Raw genomic sequence first — 19,678 nt, forward strand, 5'->3', positions numbered from 1 at the left:
CAGCCAAGATCACACCACTGCACTCCAGCCTGGGCGACAGAGCGAGAGTCTGTCACAAAAGAAAAAAAAAAAAAAAAACACTAGAAGTCCCGGCGTAGCCGCATTGGCTGGGAGTGGACAATCCCTCTGTTCCTGTGTTCCTGAGGCCCCTCTCACTGACTGGACAGGCCTGGGGTTGGGGTGCCCCATTGCCAAATGTGTTTGGGCGGTGATGCTGTGTTTGAGTCAGGTCAGAGTTCCTGATGACAGTATGTGACCATCCCCTTCCCTGCAGCCCTCTCCAGCCTCACCCCCTTTGCCCAGCACCTTCACCTACATTTTTTCTCCCCCGCTTCAGATCCTGGCAGCCCCCACCTCTAGCCTGAGCCCCTACTCCCACTCCTTCAATTCCTGTCCTTCCCAGCTCTTCATCTCGGCATCCCGTGTCCCTGGAAACGCAGCCCAGGCCTCGTTGCTAGGAGAATCAGGTGAGGGCTGGAAGCAAAGGTGAGGGGCACCCCTTGCAAGCATCAGCCAGGCGGCCCCGGCGTTGGTCTGCTGCACCATATGGCACTTGGGCACAGAGAGGGGTTGTTAAACTCAGTCCACACGAACAGTTGACAGCAAAATCAGCTCTTTAGATCTTTCAAAATATTGGGCGTGCAAGAAGCAATGTGAGAAATCCACGGAAGCAGCTTGCTGAGCCTCTGAAGCAGCATGCCGACTTATTATGAGGAAGAGAAATGGAAATGTTTCAGGATTTTTTTTTTTTTTTTCCTGAAAAGGGTTCTCAAAGAAAAAGGCAAGGTGAAGAACAGAAGCAGAGCTCACTGACAGTCAAGGGAAGAGACGAGCTCAATGGCTACAAAGCTGAGATCCGGTGGTAAACCCCGGAAGCATCTCCCTGTGGACTTGATTTTTACTTTGGAATGGTTTTGTTGGTGCTGGTGGTAGGCAGTGGATACGTGGTTGTTTTTAGGATATCGAGGCAAATCTTCCCTAAAATAAGCAATGTGGCCACGCACGGCGGCTCACGCCTATAATCCTAGCACTCCGGGAGGCTGAGGCGGGGGGATCGCTTGAGGTCAGGAGTTCAAGACCAGCCTGGCCAACATAGTGAAACCCCCTCTGTACTAAAAATACCAAAAAAAATTAGCCGGGCATGGTGGCACATGCCTATAGTCCCAGCTACTCAGGAGGCTGAGGCAGAAGAATTGCTGGAACCCGGGAGGCGGAGGTTGCAGTGAGCTGAGATCCACTGCACTCCAGCCTGGGCAACAAGAATGAGACTCCAACTCAAAAAGCAATGGAAGAGCAGTGTCTGCTTCCACTTGCTAGGAAGACTGGGAGAACCCATGACAGCCCAGAAGCAGAGGACTGAGCCCAGGCCCGCCACCTCCCCTGCCCCCCCTCCCCCACCACCTTCCCCGCAGCACTGTACCACAGAGCCCTCTGCAGGTCTCTCTCCAGCTGTGCCTGGGGCCCGCTCACATCAGTGGCCCACCTGTGCTGTCCTCTCTACCTGGGCTGCACTCCCAGTCACCCGGCTGCTGCCCATACATCCTTCAAGATCCCTTTCAAACCCCACCACCTTAAGCAGACCCCTTTGACTCTGCCCCTCTGCCACGATTCTACACATATAGCCCCGTCCTCCCTCCCATGACATTCCATTAAAAATTCTGTATTTCTGTCCCCTTCTCCTCTCTAATCAGCTACCTGTACACCTTCCAGCTCCTCTACCCTGTACCCCTCAGGAGGCAGGATCTTTCCTGCCCAAGGCCCAGAGTCCACCTGGGTAAAAGTGTCCTGCCAGAGTTAAGTGGGTACCTTACGCCTCCAGGCCTCAGGTCTGACTGGAGTCCTGTGCGGGTTCTGCAGAGGAAGGAACAGGTCTCCGGTCCCCACACTCTACCCGAGACCCAACAAACATGGTGCTGCTTTTGGCCATCCGTGGGGGCTGGATTCCCAAGTTCCAGGCAATTCCTACCTCCCTGAGCCCAGACACCAACCCACCCTCATGGTCTCGAAAGACAGCCTGGGGACCACAGATGGGCGGCAGAGAGCCCACTGTATCCTAGGAGAAGTCCTCAAACACCTCCCTGACAGAGAAACCAAGGTTTCCCAAGGGAGCAGAGTCACCCACAGCCTCTGCAAACGCCAAAGTCTTCAACACAGATGCTAAAATTACCTGAAACCCAAAGCAGATGGTGGGGAAGACACTGAAAACAGAGGTCCAGGAGGTAGGGCTGTAAACAGACAAGAACAGGAGTTTATTAGAGAAGGGTCACACCCGGAACAACCTGCAGCTGCAAGGGTGAATTTTAAAGGATGCTGGGAAAATGTAACAGCGCATGGCTGCAAGATGTATTTTTAATGACTGTCCATGACCAGGCTTTTGGAAATGGAAAAGGATGCTGGCTAAATGCTGCACTTTCTAAATACATCTTTGCTGACATTTGGTAACATGACATTTTCCATGTGGGCACAATTTGGGCAGGGAAACCGCAATAGGAAGTCCCAACTTCCCCATTGGAGGCTGCTGGCTCCCAGTGTGGTTTGGTAATTGGCGGGGGCAGGGGCACCCACAGCATCCACCCACTGATCCCAAATAGCACAAGGATGGTTTGAGCTCTGTCCAAGCCACCTAAGAAGACAGAGGTGTGCATGGGGAGAACCTCCAGGTCCAGCCTCTTGGGATCCCCGCCTGGTTCTCAGCATCGACAGGCTTTGCGGGTGTAATTATTGAAAGTAAGAGAAGGTCATGGTGGATTACGGTGAGCCTGAATCCAATGCCTGCTGCCCTTATTGGAAGGGAAAACAGACAGACAGAACACGGTGTGAGGATGAAAGCCAAGACCCAGTGATGCGTCTATCAGCAATGGAACACAGATCGCCGCGGCCCCAAGAAGTGGGAAGAAGCAGGAAATACCCACCCCTGGAGCCTCTGGAGGGAGCATGGCATGACCACACTTTGATTCTGGACTTCTAGGCACCAGAAGTGAGAGAAATTTCTGTTAAGCCACCGAGTATGTGGTCACTTGTCACAGCAGCCCTCGGACACTCGTATCCTAACTCATCACCTCCTGTTTTTACCAGGGCCTCCTCATCCCCTCGACCTGCCCGTGCTAGAGTACCACCGGCTCAGCGTACAGATCTCAGCACTCATAGCCTTGAACGCCGTCTCTGGGCCAACGTCAGCCACGTTTCTCCTGCCAGCCCGGACCTCTCCCCCTGAACTTCAGACACACCAACCTGCCCAGCTGCTTGACTTCCCTCTTAGATGTCTCCAGGTCGGCTCCACCTTCACTGTTCCAGCCTGAGCTGCTCCGAGGGACCCGCCCTGCTCAGGCCTCTCTAATCCAGGAAACAGCATCTCCAGCCTTCCCATTGTTCAAGCCGAGAGCTCCAAGTTACCTTGACTTTCTTCTCTTACTCACCTTCCAACCCACTAGCAGCACTGGCCACAGAATTCACAGGGCCAGGTGCAAGAGGAACATGTGGGCACCCTTGTTGGACAATGATTAAGGATTTTAAGACAGCGACATCAGAAGGTTACACTGACCATGGGGCCTGGGTGACTGTAGGGGTCCCACACCCACGAGCCAGCCCTGCCATTAGGAAATCCGATCTCAAGCATATCCAGTCTGACTATTCCTCATTGCCTCCCCTGAAGCCACCAGGTCTGGGACATGGGATCTAGGCAGAAGCCTCCCACTTCGTCTCTGTTGCTACCCCTGGCTCCCAAGGACCACAGAACAGCCAGGGTGAGCCTTTTTATTTATTTGTTTATTTTTAAGACAGAGTCTTGCTCTGTTGCCCAGGCTGGAGTGCAGTGGTATGATCTCAGCTCACTGAAACCTCTGCCTCCCGGTTCAAGCAATTCTCCTGCCTCAGCCTCCTGAATAGCTGGGATTACAGGTGCCCACCGCCACACCTGGCTAAATTTTGTATTTTTAAGTAGAGACAGGGTTTCACCATGTTGGCAAGGTTGGTTTTGAACTCCTGACCTCAAGTGATCCACCTGCCTTAGCCTCCCAAAGTGCTGGGATTACAAGTATGAGCCACCACACCCTACCTAGAGTGACCCTTTTTTAAAAACATCGTGTCATATCCCTGCTGTACTCAAAACGCTGCCAAGTCTCCCAACTCATCCAGAGCAAAACCAAACTCCTCGCCGTGGCTCTGAGTCCCTATACGACATCCCCGCCCATGCTCTCTGCCCTTGCTCCGGCTGGCTTGGCCACGCCGGCCTCCTCACAGTTCCCCTGCCCCGGTACATGCAGCTGGCTGGCTGCCAGGTTCCGTACCTCCACGCTGTGGGGACCAGTCTGCAACAGCCTATGACCCCTAGGCCGCTGCAGCCTTTGGTGGTTTTGGATCCCTTGGCCTGTCCCGGTCATCACTAGCCACGGCCAGGTCCCTGCAGCAGAAGGAGAGTGGCGCTGCCTTGCCTTCACCGCATCAGAGACGGGAAGAACTGCAAGGAAGGAGCCCAGGCTCTGCAGTGAGCACGAGAGGCTCCTCCTCCAACACGCCCCTCGCAGACTCCCCTGCGGTGCCTCCTCCCGGAGGCTGCCGGAAGCAGTTCCCTCAGACTTACCTCAGTGAAGGACGGGACTCACGCACGAGACCCTGGGGCCAGAGGTAGTACTGCACGGTGATGACCAGGGCCAGGTAACAGGCAGCCAGAGTGCCTAGGATGCTAACACACAGTGACTGCGTGAGGGGCTGCGCAGTGGGTGACACGTGGTTGATGCACGGGGGACAGTAGTGGGATGTGAATCCCAGCTCCGCCCTTGACAATGAGGTGCTCGCCAAGCTGTCCACCTCTGCCTCACCATCCTCATCTATACAGGGAGCATGTGGGGCAAGGCTGCTCTGGGGTCAAGCGATCAGATGTACAGAGCTGTTTTTTTTCTTCTTTTTTTTTTTTTTTTTTTTTTTTTTTTTTGACACGAAGTCTCGCTCTATCGCCCAGGCTGGAGTGCCGTGGCGCAATCTCAGCTCACTGCAAACTTTGCCTCCCGGGTTCAAGCAATTCTCCTGCCTCAGCCTTCCGAGTAGCTGGAATTACAGGTGTCTGCCACCACGCCTGGCTAATTTTTGTACTTTTAGTAGAGACGGGGTTTCACCATGTTGGTCAGGCTGGTTTCGAACTACTGACCTCGTGATCTGCCTGCCTTGGCCTCCCAAAGTGCTGGAATTACAGGTGTGACGCCCAGCCCAAATGTGTAGAATTCTTAATGGCACCCGGTGCCCTTGGGGATGGTAGCTGTAATATTGTTTCCTTCCCACCAGCAAAAGTTAATCAGCCACTCAACGTGACGCCTAAGGCAGGACGCCAGCAGGCTCGCTCACGCTTGAGAAGGGACAAGCCCCCTCCTGGCTTGGTCTGAGTGGCACAAGAGCCTTGCAGGGCAGAGGCCTGGGGGAGGCTCTGGTTTGCTGCCTGCTGTTTCTATACAATGTCTATTGTTCATACACAACAGGGAAAAGGCAGGCAGCAGAGGGAGATGGATACTGTTGCCAAGCTTTATTTCTTCCAAAGAATACAGACCCTTAGCCACAAAAAAACAACCTGTGTGTGTGTGCACACGTGTGCGTGCACGGGCAGGGGGGCGTGCGGGGGTGGGGGTGCATATGTGGGTGGGGGTGCATATGTGGGTGGGGGTGCATGTGTGGGTGTGGATGGGTGTGCATGTGTGGGTGTGGGTAGGTGTGTGTGGTGGGGAGGCGCCTCTCTCTGCAGCCATGTGCAAAAAATCCAACAATCAAATAAACTGAGTAGCACTGACGTTGTTACAGGTCATTTTCTTCTTTAGGCTCGTCTGTGTTTTGCATCATGCATACATTTTACTTATATAATTTTTTTTTTTGTTTTCCCCTTCTCCAAATGTGAAGGCCAATCCCCCAGCTCCTCCAACCCCAGATGGACAGAAACCCTGACACAAACACTCAGCAAGGTGGGGGTCCCCACTGGGCAGCATCCCCAGCCCTTACCTTGTGTATTTCTGGAAGGCAATCTCCCGCGGGGCAGACAGGGGCAGGATGACCAGCGCGGAGAGCAGGGGCAGGGTGAAGCGCTGGTCTGCGTACCACAGCTGCGGGGCGGACGGGTTGCCAGACAGGAGGGTGTCACACACTGCCAGAGACACGGGGAGAGCTGAGCCACAGACTACAAATACCGTGGGTTCTAGGCTCCCCTCTGGCCCTTCAACCCTGGCTGGGGTTGGACATCCGCCCTCAGTCAGCCCCAGGAGCCCACGGATTGGATGACAAGTGAGATGGAGACAGGTCACATGCCCCACGCAGGAACAAACTCTGACACATGGATTCATTCAACAGACATTGGCTGGGCTCCTTCCCCAAGCCCAGCACTGCTCTAAGGCCCAAGATGCGGTGATGACCAGACAAGCCATCTGCCCTCGTGCCCCTTACATTCTGGTGGAAGACTTTTGGTGTCGCTCAGAAACCCATAGTATCTGGGGTCAAATGGGGGCCTGAAGTTGATTTTTGGCCACTGTGCAGTCAGCAACAGGCTGCTGTGCATCAGCGTTGTGGGTCCTCATGGTTGCAGCAGAACACATGACCCCAAATGCAGTGGCTTAGAATCACTTTGTTACAAGTCATGGATTGTAGGTAGAGAGTGAGTCCAGGGCTGGGCCGGCCAATCCTCCTCCATATAGGATTGGCTGAGGTTGCTTGGGGGTCTCTGGCTGGCAGTGGGGCTGGTCTGGAGTGCCCTTGATGGCTCCCCCCAACACCTAGTGCCTGGTGGGCACACCTGGGCCTTCCCTGCACTCTGGGAGTCTCTCCACATGGGCCTTCTAACAGGCACCTCCAACTTCTTCCATGGCAGCTGGGGGATCCCAGATTCAGAGGCAGAAACTGCCTGTCCTCTTCAAGGCCAGACCCAGAATGGGCACAGTGTCCCATTTACCACACACTGCTGGACAAAGCCATCCAGGCACATCTAATTCAAAGGCAAGGGACACAAGCCCCACTAACCTCTCCATGGAAAGAACACCAAAGAATGTAGGGCCATTTTTATTGTGCCACAGTGGGATGAATTATTTGGAACCCATGTAAGAGGCAAGACATATGGGGGAGGGGAAAGCAGAGAAGAGTGGGAGGGTGGCTGGAGGTAGGAGCCACTGGGAACCACCTGGGCAGGTGAGGTGGCCCCTGTGACCACTGGAGGTGGGAGGCTGTGGAGCTTGAGCTATCTTTACTCCTTCAGGGGTTCGTTGGCACTGAGGTGTCTTAAATGCTTCTTTGTTCTCACTCAACAAGGGGAGCCGTGTGAAAAAATGAATGCATGTGAGAATAGCTCAAGTGTACGAAATGATGAAGGGGAAGTTCCACAAGCAGGTGGTCACAGCAGCATCCACATGGGAGGGCCAGAGATGCCAACGGACTGCACACACCCCAGGACTGCACGCAGATCGTGGGTGGGTTTTAGACCTCCAGGCGGTGTGGGATGGCGCAGGCCCTTTGTCTGCATCTGGACCTCCCACAGCCAGGATCCTCGAGGCCAACAGCAGGACTGTACCAGCTCCTTCCTAAATCCAGCGTTCCGGAGTGCTTGAGATCTTTGGCACCAAAGACATGGCCATTTGTACCTCATGCCATGACTCCCCCAAGCACTCCAACCTCTATCCAGCACTCCCTCTCAGAAGCTTGGCCTTCCCTGCAGAGAGGCATCCCCAAATGTCTAACCAGATAGGCACAAGAACGCTCTCTCCACCACAGTCAATCCACCCACACCTGGGGTGGCCCATATCCTCATCCGTCCTCTGACTAGTCAGGGGGCTCTGCTCCCAGTGAGTCTCAGAATCCTTCTTAACACAGCAACACTACCAGTTCACTGGAGCTGAAACTACAGACGAACTCTACCAGCCGCTGGTGGGGCGGGGCCAGACGTTTTTGTGCCCGCTTACCCATTAAGAGGTTCAGATACGCCAATCTCACTACTTTTTGGTATAAGATAGTGTTTACCAAGACATAGCAACCTTCAATCTCAATACCCCCCAGTCAGGGGCCTTTTGCTTCATGGGTCAAGAGACACACAGAACACACACATGGCAAAATGGTAGACTATTTTCACCCTATCAACAATCACATTCCAATTAAAAGTCTAAACATTCCAACAGGAAATCTGAGACTGTCAAGTTGGGTAAAAAAGCAAGACCCGACCATATGCTGCCTACAGGAAATGCATTTTAAAATCCCAAGCCATTCTCAGGCTGGTGTTGCAAAAAGGACATATAAACACATAAAAAAAAAACCCCAAGTCACAGTTAGATTCAAAGTAAAAGAATGATAAGAGAACTTCTACACAAACACTAGTCTTAAGGACGCTAGAGTGGCTCTATTAATGGTAGAGAAGACAAATTAATGCCAGAGATAAAGAATATTTCATAATAAAAGGATATACCTAGAGTTTCAAAGACCATGAGGCATGAAGCGTGACAGAATAGGCTAATCTGCAATCACAGCTGGCGATTTTAACATCCTTTAACATCTTTCTCTTAGGAATAGAATAACTGGACCTAAATATTAATATGGTTGCAATGACGATCTGAACACAGCTGTTGACCACCTTGACCTAACGGACATTGCCAGCACACTGTACCCAGCAACTGCAGAGTACACATTCTCTGCAGAGCACACAAAATGTTCTCCAAGACAGACCATGTGCTGGACTACAGAGCAAGTCTCAGTGGATCTCAAAAGACAGAAATGATACACATTCCCTGACCATGATGCAAATTAAGGGCGAAACCATGAAGGAATCTAAAGAACTCTCCAATAATTGGCAATTAAACACAATTCTAAACATCTCATGAGTCAAAGAAACCACAGTGAAAATGGGCGAATATTTTAAATTTTCCATTCATGAGAAATGAGTCAAATGAAAATGAAAATAGGACATGCAAAAATTGTTAAGATGCAGCTAAAGCAGTGCTTAGAGGGAAAGTCTTAGTCGGGAACTAGAGGCCAAGGTTGCATGACGGCTCAGAGCCATAGCCATTCCAAAGCTTAAGGTGTCACTGGTTCTCTCTCAGAAGGAGCTGCTTGCTGCTGGGTCCATTTCCTCATTTGTGAAATGAGTTATCTCCACTGGACATCTCAATTGCAGCCACAACCTCTCTCATGCTCTTGTGTGCCCATGACTCTCACCCCACTGGTGACTATCCATTCTGAGCCTCTCTTCCCCACCATATTAGGAACAAGAGTGTGATTTCAGCCTCTGCTGTCCCTCAGGGCCCAGGCCAAGGCCCCACGTCCTGCTCAACTGGAAACTCCAAGAGATCATTAGAGGTCCAGCACCCTGGGCCATCCCGAGTCCCACGGAGGTACTTACGCTTCTCCAGCTGGTCCCCGATCACCCTGAGGAAGGCCACGGAGATCATGAGCAGGTTGACGAGAAAGCAGGCCTCACACAGCTTCCCGATGGCGGGGCCACACAGCCCCCTGACCACACCCTGGTAGGTGGCCTGGCCACTGACAGCAGCAGCATAGCCCAGGATGACCAGCCCGCTGAGCAAGAATACCAAGGAGACCTACGGAGCAGGAGCAGGACCTGGAACTGGGTTGTGCCCACAGCCCACCCACCCCCAGCCAGCCACCCACCCCGCGGGCACACTCTCCACATGGCTTCTTGTCCACAGAGGCCAGGGCTGCCACCAGCATGGGGTTGGCAGTCTACCAGCTCTGTCACTGCACACACCCCCACCCCACCCCACCTATCCCGAAATCGGGGCTGCAGTGCAGGCGCACTCTGGCAGCCTCACTGGCTCCAGGCAGTCAACCTGGGAATCTGACACCATCCTGCTCCAGTGCGATAAACGACACATCAGAAACCCAGAGTTTAAGCTACTCTCCTGAAATCTCCTGGGCTGTGGGTGGAGAGGCAGTAGGTGTGGTGGCTTGGAACCCGAGGTGGAGCGGGCACAGCTGGGATCAGGTTCTAACGACCGCTCACCTGCTGTGTGACATGAGGCAGGATGGCAACCTCTGCTTTTCCATCTGTGAAATGGGGGCAGCACTGCCCGCCTTGCAGGGGTGCTATGACACGTAAGGACTGAACAAGGCCTGTGACATACTCATCTCAGCACGTGAGTGCTCAAGAAATGGTGTTCCGGCTTGGCACAGCGGCTCACGCCTGTAATCCCAGCACTTTTGGAGACCGAGGTGGGTGGTTCACCTGAGGTCAGGAGTTTGAGACCATCTTGGCCAACATGGAGAAAACCTGCCCCTACTAAAAATATGAAAATTAGCCAAGCATGGTGGCAAGTGCCTGTAGTCCCAGCTACGTATGAGGCTGAGGCAGCAGAATCTCTTGAACCTGGGAGGCGGAGGTTGCGGTGAGCGAAAATTGCGCCACTGTACTCCAGCCTGGGGCATAGAGAAAGACTGCCTCCAAAAAAAAAGAAAGAAAAGAAAGGAAAAACAAGAAAAGAAATGGTGTTCTCTCTGTTTCAGCTTAAATTTTTTTTTTTTTTTTGGAGACAGAGTCTAGCTCTGTCACCCACGCTGGAGTGCCACGGCATGACCTCGGCTCACCGCAACCTCCACCTGCCAGGTTCAAACAATTCTCCTGCCTCAACCTTCTGAGTAGCTGGGACTACAGGCACACACCACCACACCCAGCTAATTGTTTTCTGTATTTTTAAATCTTTTTCCAAAATGTATTATAAAAAATGTTCAAGCCAGGTGCTATGGCTCACGCCTGTAATCCCAGCACTTCGGGAGGCCAAGGTGGGTGGATCACCTGAGGTGGGGAGTTTGAGACCAGGCTGCCCAATATGGTGAAACCCCGTCTCTACTAAAAATACAAAAATTAGCCAGGCGTGGTGGCGGGTGCCTGTAATTCCAGCTACTTGGGAGGCGGAGGCAGGAGAATCACTTGAACCCAAGAGGCAGAAGTTGCAGTAAGCCGATATCGTGCCACTGCACTGCAGCCTCGGCCCCAGAGGGAGCCTCATCTCAAAAAAAAAAAAAAAAAAAAAAAAAAAAAATTCAGATGTACAGGAAAGTTGCAAGAATGTTACAGTGAACACCCCTGTGGGCAGCCACCTGACTCCCCCATGACAGGTTGCTGTACTCGCTTTGACTTCCCTACCCTTCCACCCATGCCTCTGTGCGGCCTTCCATCCATCTTAATGGATTAGCATTTTGAAGCAAGTTGCAGATCCCAGTGTGCATCTCCTGGAATACTCTGGTGTGCCTACCATGCATTAGAGCTTGATATTTGTTCGTTCACAGGCCTTTTCTCTTGTGGGGCAAATATTTACATATAAAATGCTCAAAGTCTTAAGTGTATTGCTGCAAGATGCACAATGCACATGTGCCAGCCAAACCGCTACCCACAGGCGGAACATCGCCACACCCTGGATGGTCCCACAGGTCCCACTTCTGTCTCCTTCCCATCCCCAGAAGAAACCACTGGTCTAGTATGTTCCACCTTTGTGTAATTCCCGGCTCCTCCCACTCCACCAAGCATGTGTGATCGATCCGTATCGTGTGCACAGGCAGCTTCTGTTTTTTGTTAACAGGCCATTGTCTGAATAGATCACAATTAGCCGAGCATGGTGGTGGAGCATTCCACATCTAATGCCTAGACCCTGTGAATGTGACTTATTGGAAACAGTTTTTGCAGATGTCCACAAGCAAAACGTAATGAAGTGAAAAAGGGTTTTGCCTACATCATTAAGGATCCTGAGGTGAGGTCATCTTGGATCTGGTGGGCCCTCAACCCAATGAGGTGTGTCCTTGTAGAGACAGAAGAGAAGGAGGCAGAGATTGGAGTCCTGAGGCCATAAAACCAAGGAGCACCTGGAGCCACCAGGAACTCCAAGAGCCTTTGGAGGGAGCAAAGCCCTGCTGACACCTTCATGTCAGACTCCTGACCTCCAGAACTGTGAGACAATACATTTCCAGTGTTTTAAGCCCTCTGTTTTGTGGTAATATGTTATACCAGCCCCAGGAAACAGACACGTGCAATTGTAAAATATTGAGGGATTTCTCCAATGCCCTCTCACCCAGGCTCTAAGCTCCGTGAAGACTGGGCAGTATCCTTTTTTTCTATTTTGCCCCAGAGAAGGGCCTGACAAATGCAGACACTCAGAAAACATCTGTGACTGAAAGGCAGGGGGGCTGGGTATGGGGGCTCACGCCTGTAATCCCAGCACTTTGGGAGGCCAAGAAGGGTGGATCACCTGAGGTCAGGAGATCGAGACCATCCTGGCCAACACAATGAAACCCCATCTCTACTAAAAACACAAAAAACTAGCCGGGTGTGATAGCACATGCCTGTAGTCCCAGCTACTTGGGAGGGAGGCTGGGCAGGAGAATCGCTTGAACCCAGGAGGTGGAGGTTGCAGTGAGCCGAGATCACACCATTGCACTCCAGCCTGGGCAACAGAGTGAGACCCTCACAAAACAAACAAACAAACGAAAAGGGCAGGGGAAGGTGTGGGGGCAAGGAGGCCTCATCAGTGAGCCATCCCTGGAGGACAGGGTCACCACAAGAGGGAGTGAGCCTCTGGGCAGCAGAACTGCAAGGACCCCCGGCCGCCATGCCAGACCCAGCCCTTCCACAGCTCCCAAGAGGGGGTTTGCCCGTTTTCATCAAATGTCTCCCATCCAAGTACTAATCACGTCCGACCCTGCTTAGCTCCCAAGATCAGATGAGATCAGGTGCGTTCAGGGTGGTAGAGCCCTAGACTGTTTTCATCAAATGTTACTAAACCGCCAACCCTAACGAGTCAGGCTTCCAACCTCTGCCCACTGACTTCACATTTAAACGCTCCCCATGCAGAAGCCTCCCCAGCTAAGTGGAGGATAGCAGCCTCCCGCAAATCTTCCGTCATTCACAGTGACAACACCCCAGCCCCACCTCCATCTCCCCTGCAGCCCTGGAGGCTAAAGGAACCACTTGGGGTGGCGCACCAGGAGCTTGTCAAGACCCAGACTGGCTCCTCTGCTCTGTCATGACTTTCCTTTTATTCAAGTCCGGGTTCCCTTCTCCTCGTCTGCCGAGCGAAGGGATCTGGAACTCATCCTAAGCAAAACAAAATAGCTCTTTCCCCAGAAGCAACTCACAAATGTGGTCTCAGGCCCACCCAGCCCTGCAGGGCCAGCATCTGCATTTCAGCAAGATCTGCATGAAATGCTTGCACGGTGCTCGTGGAACAAGGATCCCCCCCGCCTCTGGCTCATGGCCATTCCTGCTGCCCCGGGGATTGGCCACAACCCTACCCCCAAACCCCACCTGCCTCTGTGGCTTGAGACGGGGCTCCTCCCTCACTGCTGTAACGACAGCCTTCCTGACACACTAGTCTAAACACAAGCACGCCGCCCCCTCACACGCACCTCAGGAAGCTCTTACCATTTCCAGTTGGGCCCAGCGCAAAGGTCACCTCCTCTGAGAGGCTTCGGACCACGCCGTGTCATATCAACCCCCCATCCCCAGAGACACATGACCCTCCCGGCATGATCCACCATCTGAAGCTCATGACATGCATCTTGTCTGACTTCCCATTAGAACAAAGCTCCATGAGGACAGGGACCGCACTGCCTCGTCCATCCTAGGCCAGGCACGGGGCAGGAGCTCGGCCAACGCCAGGGGTGGCATGGGTTACACCCGACACTGCAGTTTCCAAACAGACCCAAAGAGCCGCAGGGCACACAAACGGTTGGAACCCAGCCATTACCCACCAGCTGCCATAAAATGTGTGAGATAAAGCCAGCCAAAGAGCTTACCACAAAATGTAGCAATTCATTCCATCAGCCAGGGGAAGAGGATCTTAGAAAATAAAGCTGTGCTCATGAGTGCTTCTCCCGCAGCAAAGAGAAGAGCGCAGCGTCCGCGCTTCCCCAGAAGGGCATCCCGGCTCTGCACCGGGCAGGCAGGAGAGCAGAACAACCCACACCAAGCACGGCCAGCCCGGCTCTGCGTTGGGGGTGTGGGGGTGTCACACCAGTTTTAGGCTCCATCTGCACACAGGAGTCCAGCTTTGTTTTTGTGTGTTTGAGACAGAGTCTCACTCCGTCGCCCAGGCTGGAGTGCAGTGGCACAATCTCAGCTCTGCAACCTCCGCCTCCCAGGTTCAAGTGATTCTCCTGACTCCGCCTCCTGAGTAACTTGGATTACAGGCACCTGCCACCACACCCGGCTAAGTTTTGTATTTTCAGTAGAGACAGGGTTTCACCATATTGGCCAGGCTGGTCTCAAACTCCTGACCTCAAGTGATCCGTCCACCTTGGCCTCCCAAAGGGCTGCAATTATAGGCACGAGCCACCGCGCCCGGCCCAGCTTTAGTTTTTGAGCTGAGACCAGCAGGCAAGAAAGAGCAGCTGGCCAGGCAGGGCTCCCAGAAAGGCTCCTTCCCAGGTGAAATGCCCCCTTCACAGACAGAGCTACAATGCCTCTAGCTCCATCCCGGGAGCTGTGGATCAGACATCACCAGTGCCCACAGGAGATATTCTCGTCCCAGGGCCACAGTGGGATTATCTTCTTCCCTCATTAGCTGAGCGGGATAGAAAATAAAACCCCGAAGCTATAGCTTACAGGACATGCGACTCCGCAGAAGCAATACGGAGAACCCCACCCAGAAAAGCCAAAGTCACCTCGTACCCGTCCCCAGGACTCACTTCCCGGGAACTTACCAGCTCCACCAGGAAGGCAGGGACCACTCCGCCCGCTTTGGAGAAGGCCCAGGGGAAGTTGAGCAGGCCAGCTCCCAGCGCTGACTTCATGAGGATGAAGACAGCGCCCATCGAGGACAGAGTGGCAGCAGCTGTGGCAGGGTGAGGCTTTTCTGGAAGGCCTCTGCTTCCTGGGGTCTGTCCCTCCATGGCTAGAGGCGGCAGAGGGGTGGAGAGAAAGCAGAGTCTTCACACTTTCTTCCCTCCCTAAGTTCCTTGGCGTCAGCTCCCCCTTTCCAAAGAGTGCTGCATGCATCTTCCCACGACTTCTAGTCCCCCTTCATCTCCCATTCCCTACCCACATTATTCTCACTCCTGCTCTCCCACTAGACCCCAAGGCAACCTCACCCCTTCCCCCTCCCTCTCTCTTCCCCCAAACCCCCAACCTTCCTCATTCCCATCAATTCTCTCTCCCCCCATTCCCATCCACCTCCTTTGCTTCCAGCCAAACTTCTGTACAGAACCCCAGTCCCTGAGGCTTACCACCAAATCCAACTTTTAAGGTGCCGGACCGTCTTCGGCTGTTGGGGATGGGGCTCGGGCTCACTCCAGGTGGCTCAGTTGCATTTCTTGGGGCCAGAGGAGTGGGAGAAAGAAGATTCTAGCTTGGCCAGGGGTGGTTGAGTCATTAATTAAAGGAGCCCTAGCGATTATGTGTCAGGGTCAGGCCCCTCTACACCTAAGAGGACAGCAACAAGTGGTCAGGGCCATGGGTCCCAAGAATTTGCAGCTTTTGAGACTTCTGACCTGAGCAAGGAAGGCTTAAGACTCCTGCCTCTCCCCAGCCCCCTGCAGGCCCGGCTCTGGGGGTGGAGCTTTCTCAGCTGCTCTGGAGGGTGACAGGGAGCTCGGCTGGGAGCAACATGGGGCAGGGGAGCAGATACCATGATCTCATGGCAGCTTCTGCAGCACCTCCATCCTCAGATGCCTCTCCAAGGCCTCCAGCCCAAGGGAGGGGGCTTTTTGAAAAGCGCACCGAGCCCAGCCTCCTCGTCTGCAGAACAGGCTCCACCGTCTGCAGGTGCTGCCCCCAAGGTGGTTTCCTTTACTTACTTCACCCAACTCCAGCAGGTGCGCCTCAGAGCTAATCCCACGCACACGAGTCACCTGCGGGCCTTGTTGAAAGCTTGGGGGAGGCGGCGGCTGCTGGTCCCTAGGCCACGCTTGATCTCTCCAAACTGATACGTGGTCAGCTAACGGGACAGAATATCGGAGACAGCCCCATTCCGGAAAATGCTGGCACATGCAGGTCAGATCTGGAATTTGACTGTTTATTCCTGGAACCCCCAGCTCCCTCTCACCCGCATTCTCAAACTCCACTTTGCTTCAGAATCCACTGGAGGGTTTGTTCAAACACAGACCCCCAGACCCCAGCCCGTGTTTCTGACTGAGTGTCTCCGGGGCGGGGTCTGGGCACCTGCCTTTCTAACCGGTTCCCAGGTGACTCCAATGCTGCTGGTTCGGTCCCTCGCTGAGAAGCACTGCTGTCAGTTAAATATCCTCAATGCCCAGAACCCCTCCCCTCGTTGCATCTAATCAGTCCTTATCTGTCCCACACCAGATCACCCCCAAAGCCTTCTTTTCGATGTGGTTTCTAACAGTCTCAACCCCCGACTCCTGTTACCTCCTGATGAGCAGGCAGGTTCCAAACTCTGTGGCTCACACAATGGCTGCTCCATAAACGCCCAACCAGCAGAGTCAGTGGCTGGCTTCTCAGCAGGGGCAAGTGAAAGGGAGCCGGGATTGCAGTCCCGGAGCTCCACGCTGGCCAATGATGCGGATGGCATTCACGCCACTGCTGCATAAATGTGCTGATGAGAACCCAGCCTGGATAAGTTCACGCAAATTCCCGGGCGGGTATCCCCACTGTTCCCCCCAACTCCCACCCTGCATCAAGCAGGAACTGGGCTCAGGCAGGTGGAGCACGTGGCTCAGAGCATCACAGCTGGCAAACAACAAGGCTGCGATTCACTCTTGAGTCAGGCTCCTTTCAGAGGCTGCAATGTCACACGGCCTTCTGCCCCACAAGGACTCTGACAGTGCCTGAATGAGTGAGTGTGTGAGAGAATGAATGAATGAATACACAGAGGCCACAAAAGAGAGGAAAGGGAACGTCGTTTGATTGTTCCCCTGTGTTAGGCTCCTGAGGCTGCCAACACAGACTCAGGGGCTTAGAACAACAGAAAGTTATTCTGTCATGGTCTTGGAGGTCAGAAGTTGGTCAAGGTATAAACGGGGACATGCTGCCTCTGGAGGCCATGGAGGGCGGATCCTTCCTGCCTCTTCCAGCTCCTGGGGGCTCAGGCGCTCCCTGGCTTGTGACTGCATTGCTGCCGTCTCTGCTAGCATCATCTTCCCAAGCTTTCTCCTCTGTGTCTTCTCTTTTCAGGAAGGCCCACCCAGATAATCCAAGATGATCCCATCTCGAGATCATTAATTATATCTGCAAAGACCCTTTTTCCAAATAAGGTAACAGTCAGGCTCCAGGGCATGGCATAATTATGTCTACTGGGGGCCACCATTCAGCCCACTACACCGCTCACATCTGAGATCTGTTTTGAGTTCTCATCAGTCATTCAACAAACACTGAGTGCCTACTGTATGCAGGCACTGGAGCTCGAAGGTGAAAGAGAAGGCTCCTCCAGAGAAGGGGACGGTCCCGTGGGGAGCGCAAGAAGAGACACGCCACCCTAGCCCAATGGGAGGACTGGACTACCAGACCCAAGAATGGAGGTGAATCTGGAGGGGCTTCCTGGAGAAGGTGTGGGGGCTGAGGGGACATCTGTGCACCACTGGTGAAGGGCTGGGAGGATGTTCTGGGAAGCAGAGACTCCCAGTGGCAGGTGCATGAGCCAATGCTCCCGGGAAGGGCCCCAGGGGACTGGGGTTCCCTGGGATAGAGACCTAGGTCAGCGCTGAGCTGGGAAAAGGCTTACAAACTCTTGTGTCCCACTCACTGGAGGGTCACTAAACCATGTGGAGATGGCACTGGACACAGCAGGGAAGAAGGGGGCTGCGGGTGACACTGCAGGCAGGGCCCGTGCAGTACCCAGGGTGGCAGAGGGCGGGGACCACACGCCGTATTCACACAGCTCTCCCAGGCCTGCCAAACAGGCCAAGTCATTCCTGCGTCCCCCCAAATCCAGCCTCCTCAGAAAGGAGATAAAGGGCCCTTCATCAGCGGCTGGGGGCTTTGTAGTCCTTAATCTCCACTCAGGGGCTGGGGGAAGACTTCCCTGTCCCTGCCGGTGGGTCCCTCATTAGCGGCCCATTAACGTGCATGACTTAGAAATTGGCCATTGGGCTGTGAAATTCCAAGCAATGGGGAAAACCTCTTAATTCGGAGGGGCTTTGATATCCACTCTCTGCCGGCATCGCAGGGCTGAGTGACCTTTCCCGAGCTGTGGAGGGGCGCCCTGCTGGGCTGCATCTGCAGCCGGCAGGCAGGCGGGCAGGCGGGTGGGCGGCCACCCCTCTGCTTAGTCGGCCCAGCCCACCCAGACCTGATACTGGCTCCAGTGCGGCAGGAGCACGAGGAGGCCACACAGAGGTGCCCGTGTGGACGCTCTCAGCCGTGGCCCACACTGCACCCAGCACAGGAGCGCCCAGCCCGGGGCGGCCTCTCTCCCCTGTGCTGTGGGGACCCAGCTCACCAAAGGAGCGCCTGAGGACCCCTCCCTTCCTTCCCCAGAGTCCGTGTCAGGTCACAGGCTTAGGAACTTTCACAACAAAGTGGCCTCTGATCGTTTCCGAGATCTTTCTGCTCATGTCTGTTAGAAAATTTTGGAGAGGCCCGGTGGCTCACACAGAGGCGGGCAGATCACCTGAGATCAGGAGTTCGAGGCCAGCCTGGCCAACATGGCAAACCTCCTGTCTCTACTAAAACTACAAATATTAGCTGGGCATGCTGGCAGGCATCTGTAACCCAGCTACTCAGGAGGCTGAAGCAGGAGAATCACCTGAACCCGGGAGGTGGAGGTTGCAGTGAGCCGAGATCGTGCCATTGCACTCTAGCCTGGGCGACAAGAGCGAAACTCCATCTCAAAAAACAAAAAACAAAAAACCAAGAACAACAACAACAAAACCCCAGAAAATTCCAGAGAACAGATGAGGGTAGGCCTCAGGAGCTAGCCGGCTGCAGCACACAGTATCGTCACCCTGGCTCTGGGGTCTCAGGCGTGAGCCTCACTCGAGTCACCTGCGAAATGGGAGGACACAAGCGCCTGCTCTCCAGGGCTGTCAGGAGGGGCCCGCAGAAGGTGTGCACAGCGTCCGAGTGGCACGTGGCAGCTGCTGAGGTTGGAACAGAAGTGTGTGCCATATTCCATTATCCAAATATCCGTTTTCACCAGGGCCCAATTCGGAGCTTCTAGAACAGTATCCTGAACCTTAGCTACACAAGAACCACCTTGGGACTTTTTACACTACCGATGCCAGGCCCACCCGCAAAACTGCACATTAAACTGGCCTGGGGCAGCTCTAGGCGTCAGAATTTTTTTTTTTTTTTTTTTTTTGAGACAAGAGTCTCACTCTGTTGCCCAGGCTGGAATGCAGTGGCACGATCTCGGCTCACCGCAGCCTCTGCCTCCCAGGTTCAAGCCGTTCTCCTGCCTCAGCCTCCCAAGTAGCTGGGATTACAGACGTGCACCACCACGCCCAGCTAATTTTTGTATTTTTAGTAGAGATGTGGTTTCACCATGTCGGCCAGGCTGGTCTCGAACCCCGGACCTCAGGTAATCGGTCCGCCTTGGCCTCCCAAAGTGCTGGGATTATGGGCAGTCAGAATTTCTACGAAGCTCTCCTAGGAGGGTCTACCATGCTGTGAGAGCAGAGAACCCAATTCTTAGGGCCTCCTGCTGACCTTGCTGTGCCCGAGACTGAAGCCCCTCCTTTCTCCGAAACTGTCAGCCCTAGGCCTGGTCCCCGAAGTCTGCTTAGTAAGTGGCGCAGCAACCCCCTTATGTCGGAGTAGAGCCGGCCTCCA

General features: G+C 53.9%; 1 protein-coding gene across 1 annotated transcript in view; it reads right to left on the reverse strand.

Moving 5' to 3' along the window:
• Positions 1 to 14,844, reverse strand: part of SLC38A8 (solute carrier family 38 member 8) — a 32,701-nt gene extending 17,857 nt beyond the window's left edge. The window contains exons 1-5 of the mRNA XM_030819407.1: positions 14,656 to 14,844; positions 9,347 to 9,545; positions 5,980 to 6,121; positions 4,580 to 4,681; positions 2,168 to 2,225 (exon numbers count right to left, since the gene is read on the reverse strand). Of these exons, the coding sequence (XP_030675267.1) occupies positions 2,168 to 2,225; positions 4,580 to 4,681; positions 5,980 to 6,121; positions 9,347 to 9,545; positions 14,656 to 14,844 (690 nt within the window). The remainder of the gene's footprint in view (positions 1 to 2,167; positions 2,226 to 4,579; positions 4,682 to 5,979; positions 6,122 to 9,346; positions 9,546 to 14,655) is intronic.
• Positions 14,845 to 19,678: the final 4,834 nt, after the last annotated feature.

The sequence above is a fragment of the Nomascus leucogenys genome, chromosome 2 (assembly GCF_006542625.1).
Source record: "Nomascus leucogenys isolate Asia chromosome 2, Asia_NLE_v1, whole genome shotgun sequence".
NCBI lineage: Eukaryota > Metazoa > Chordata > Mammalia > Primates > Hylobatidae > Nomascus > Nomascus leucogenys.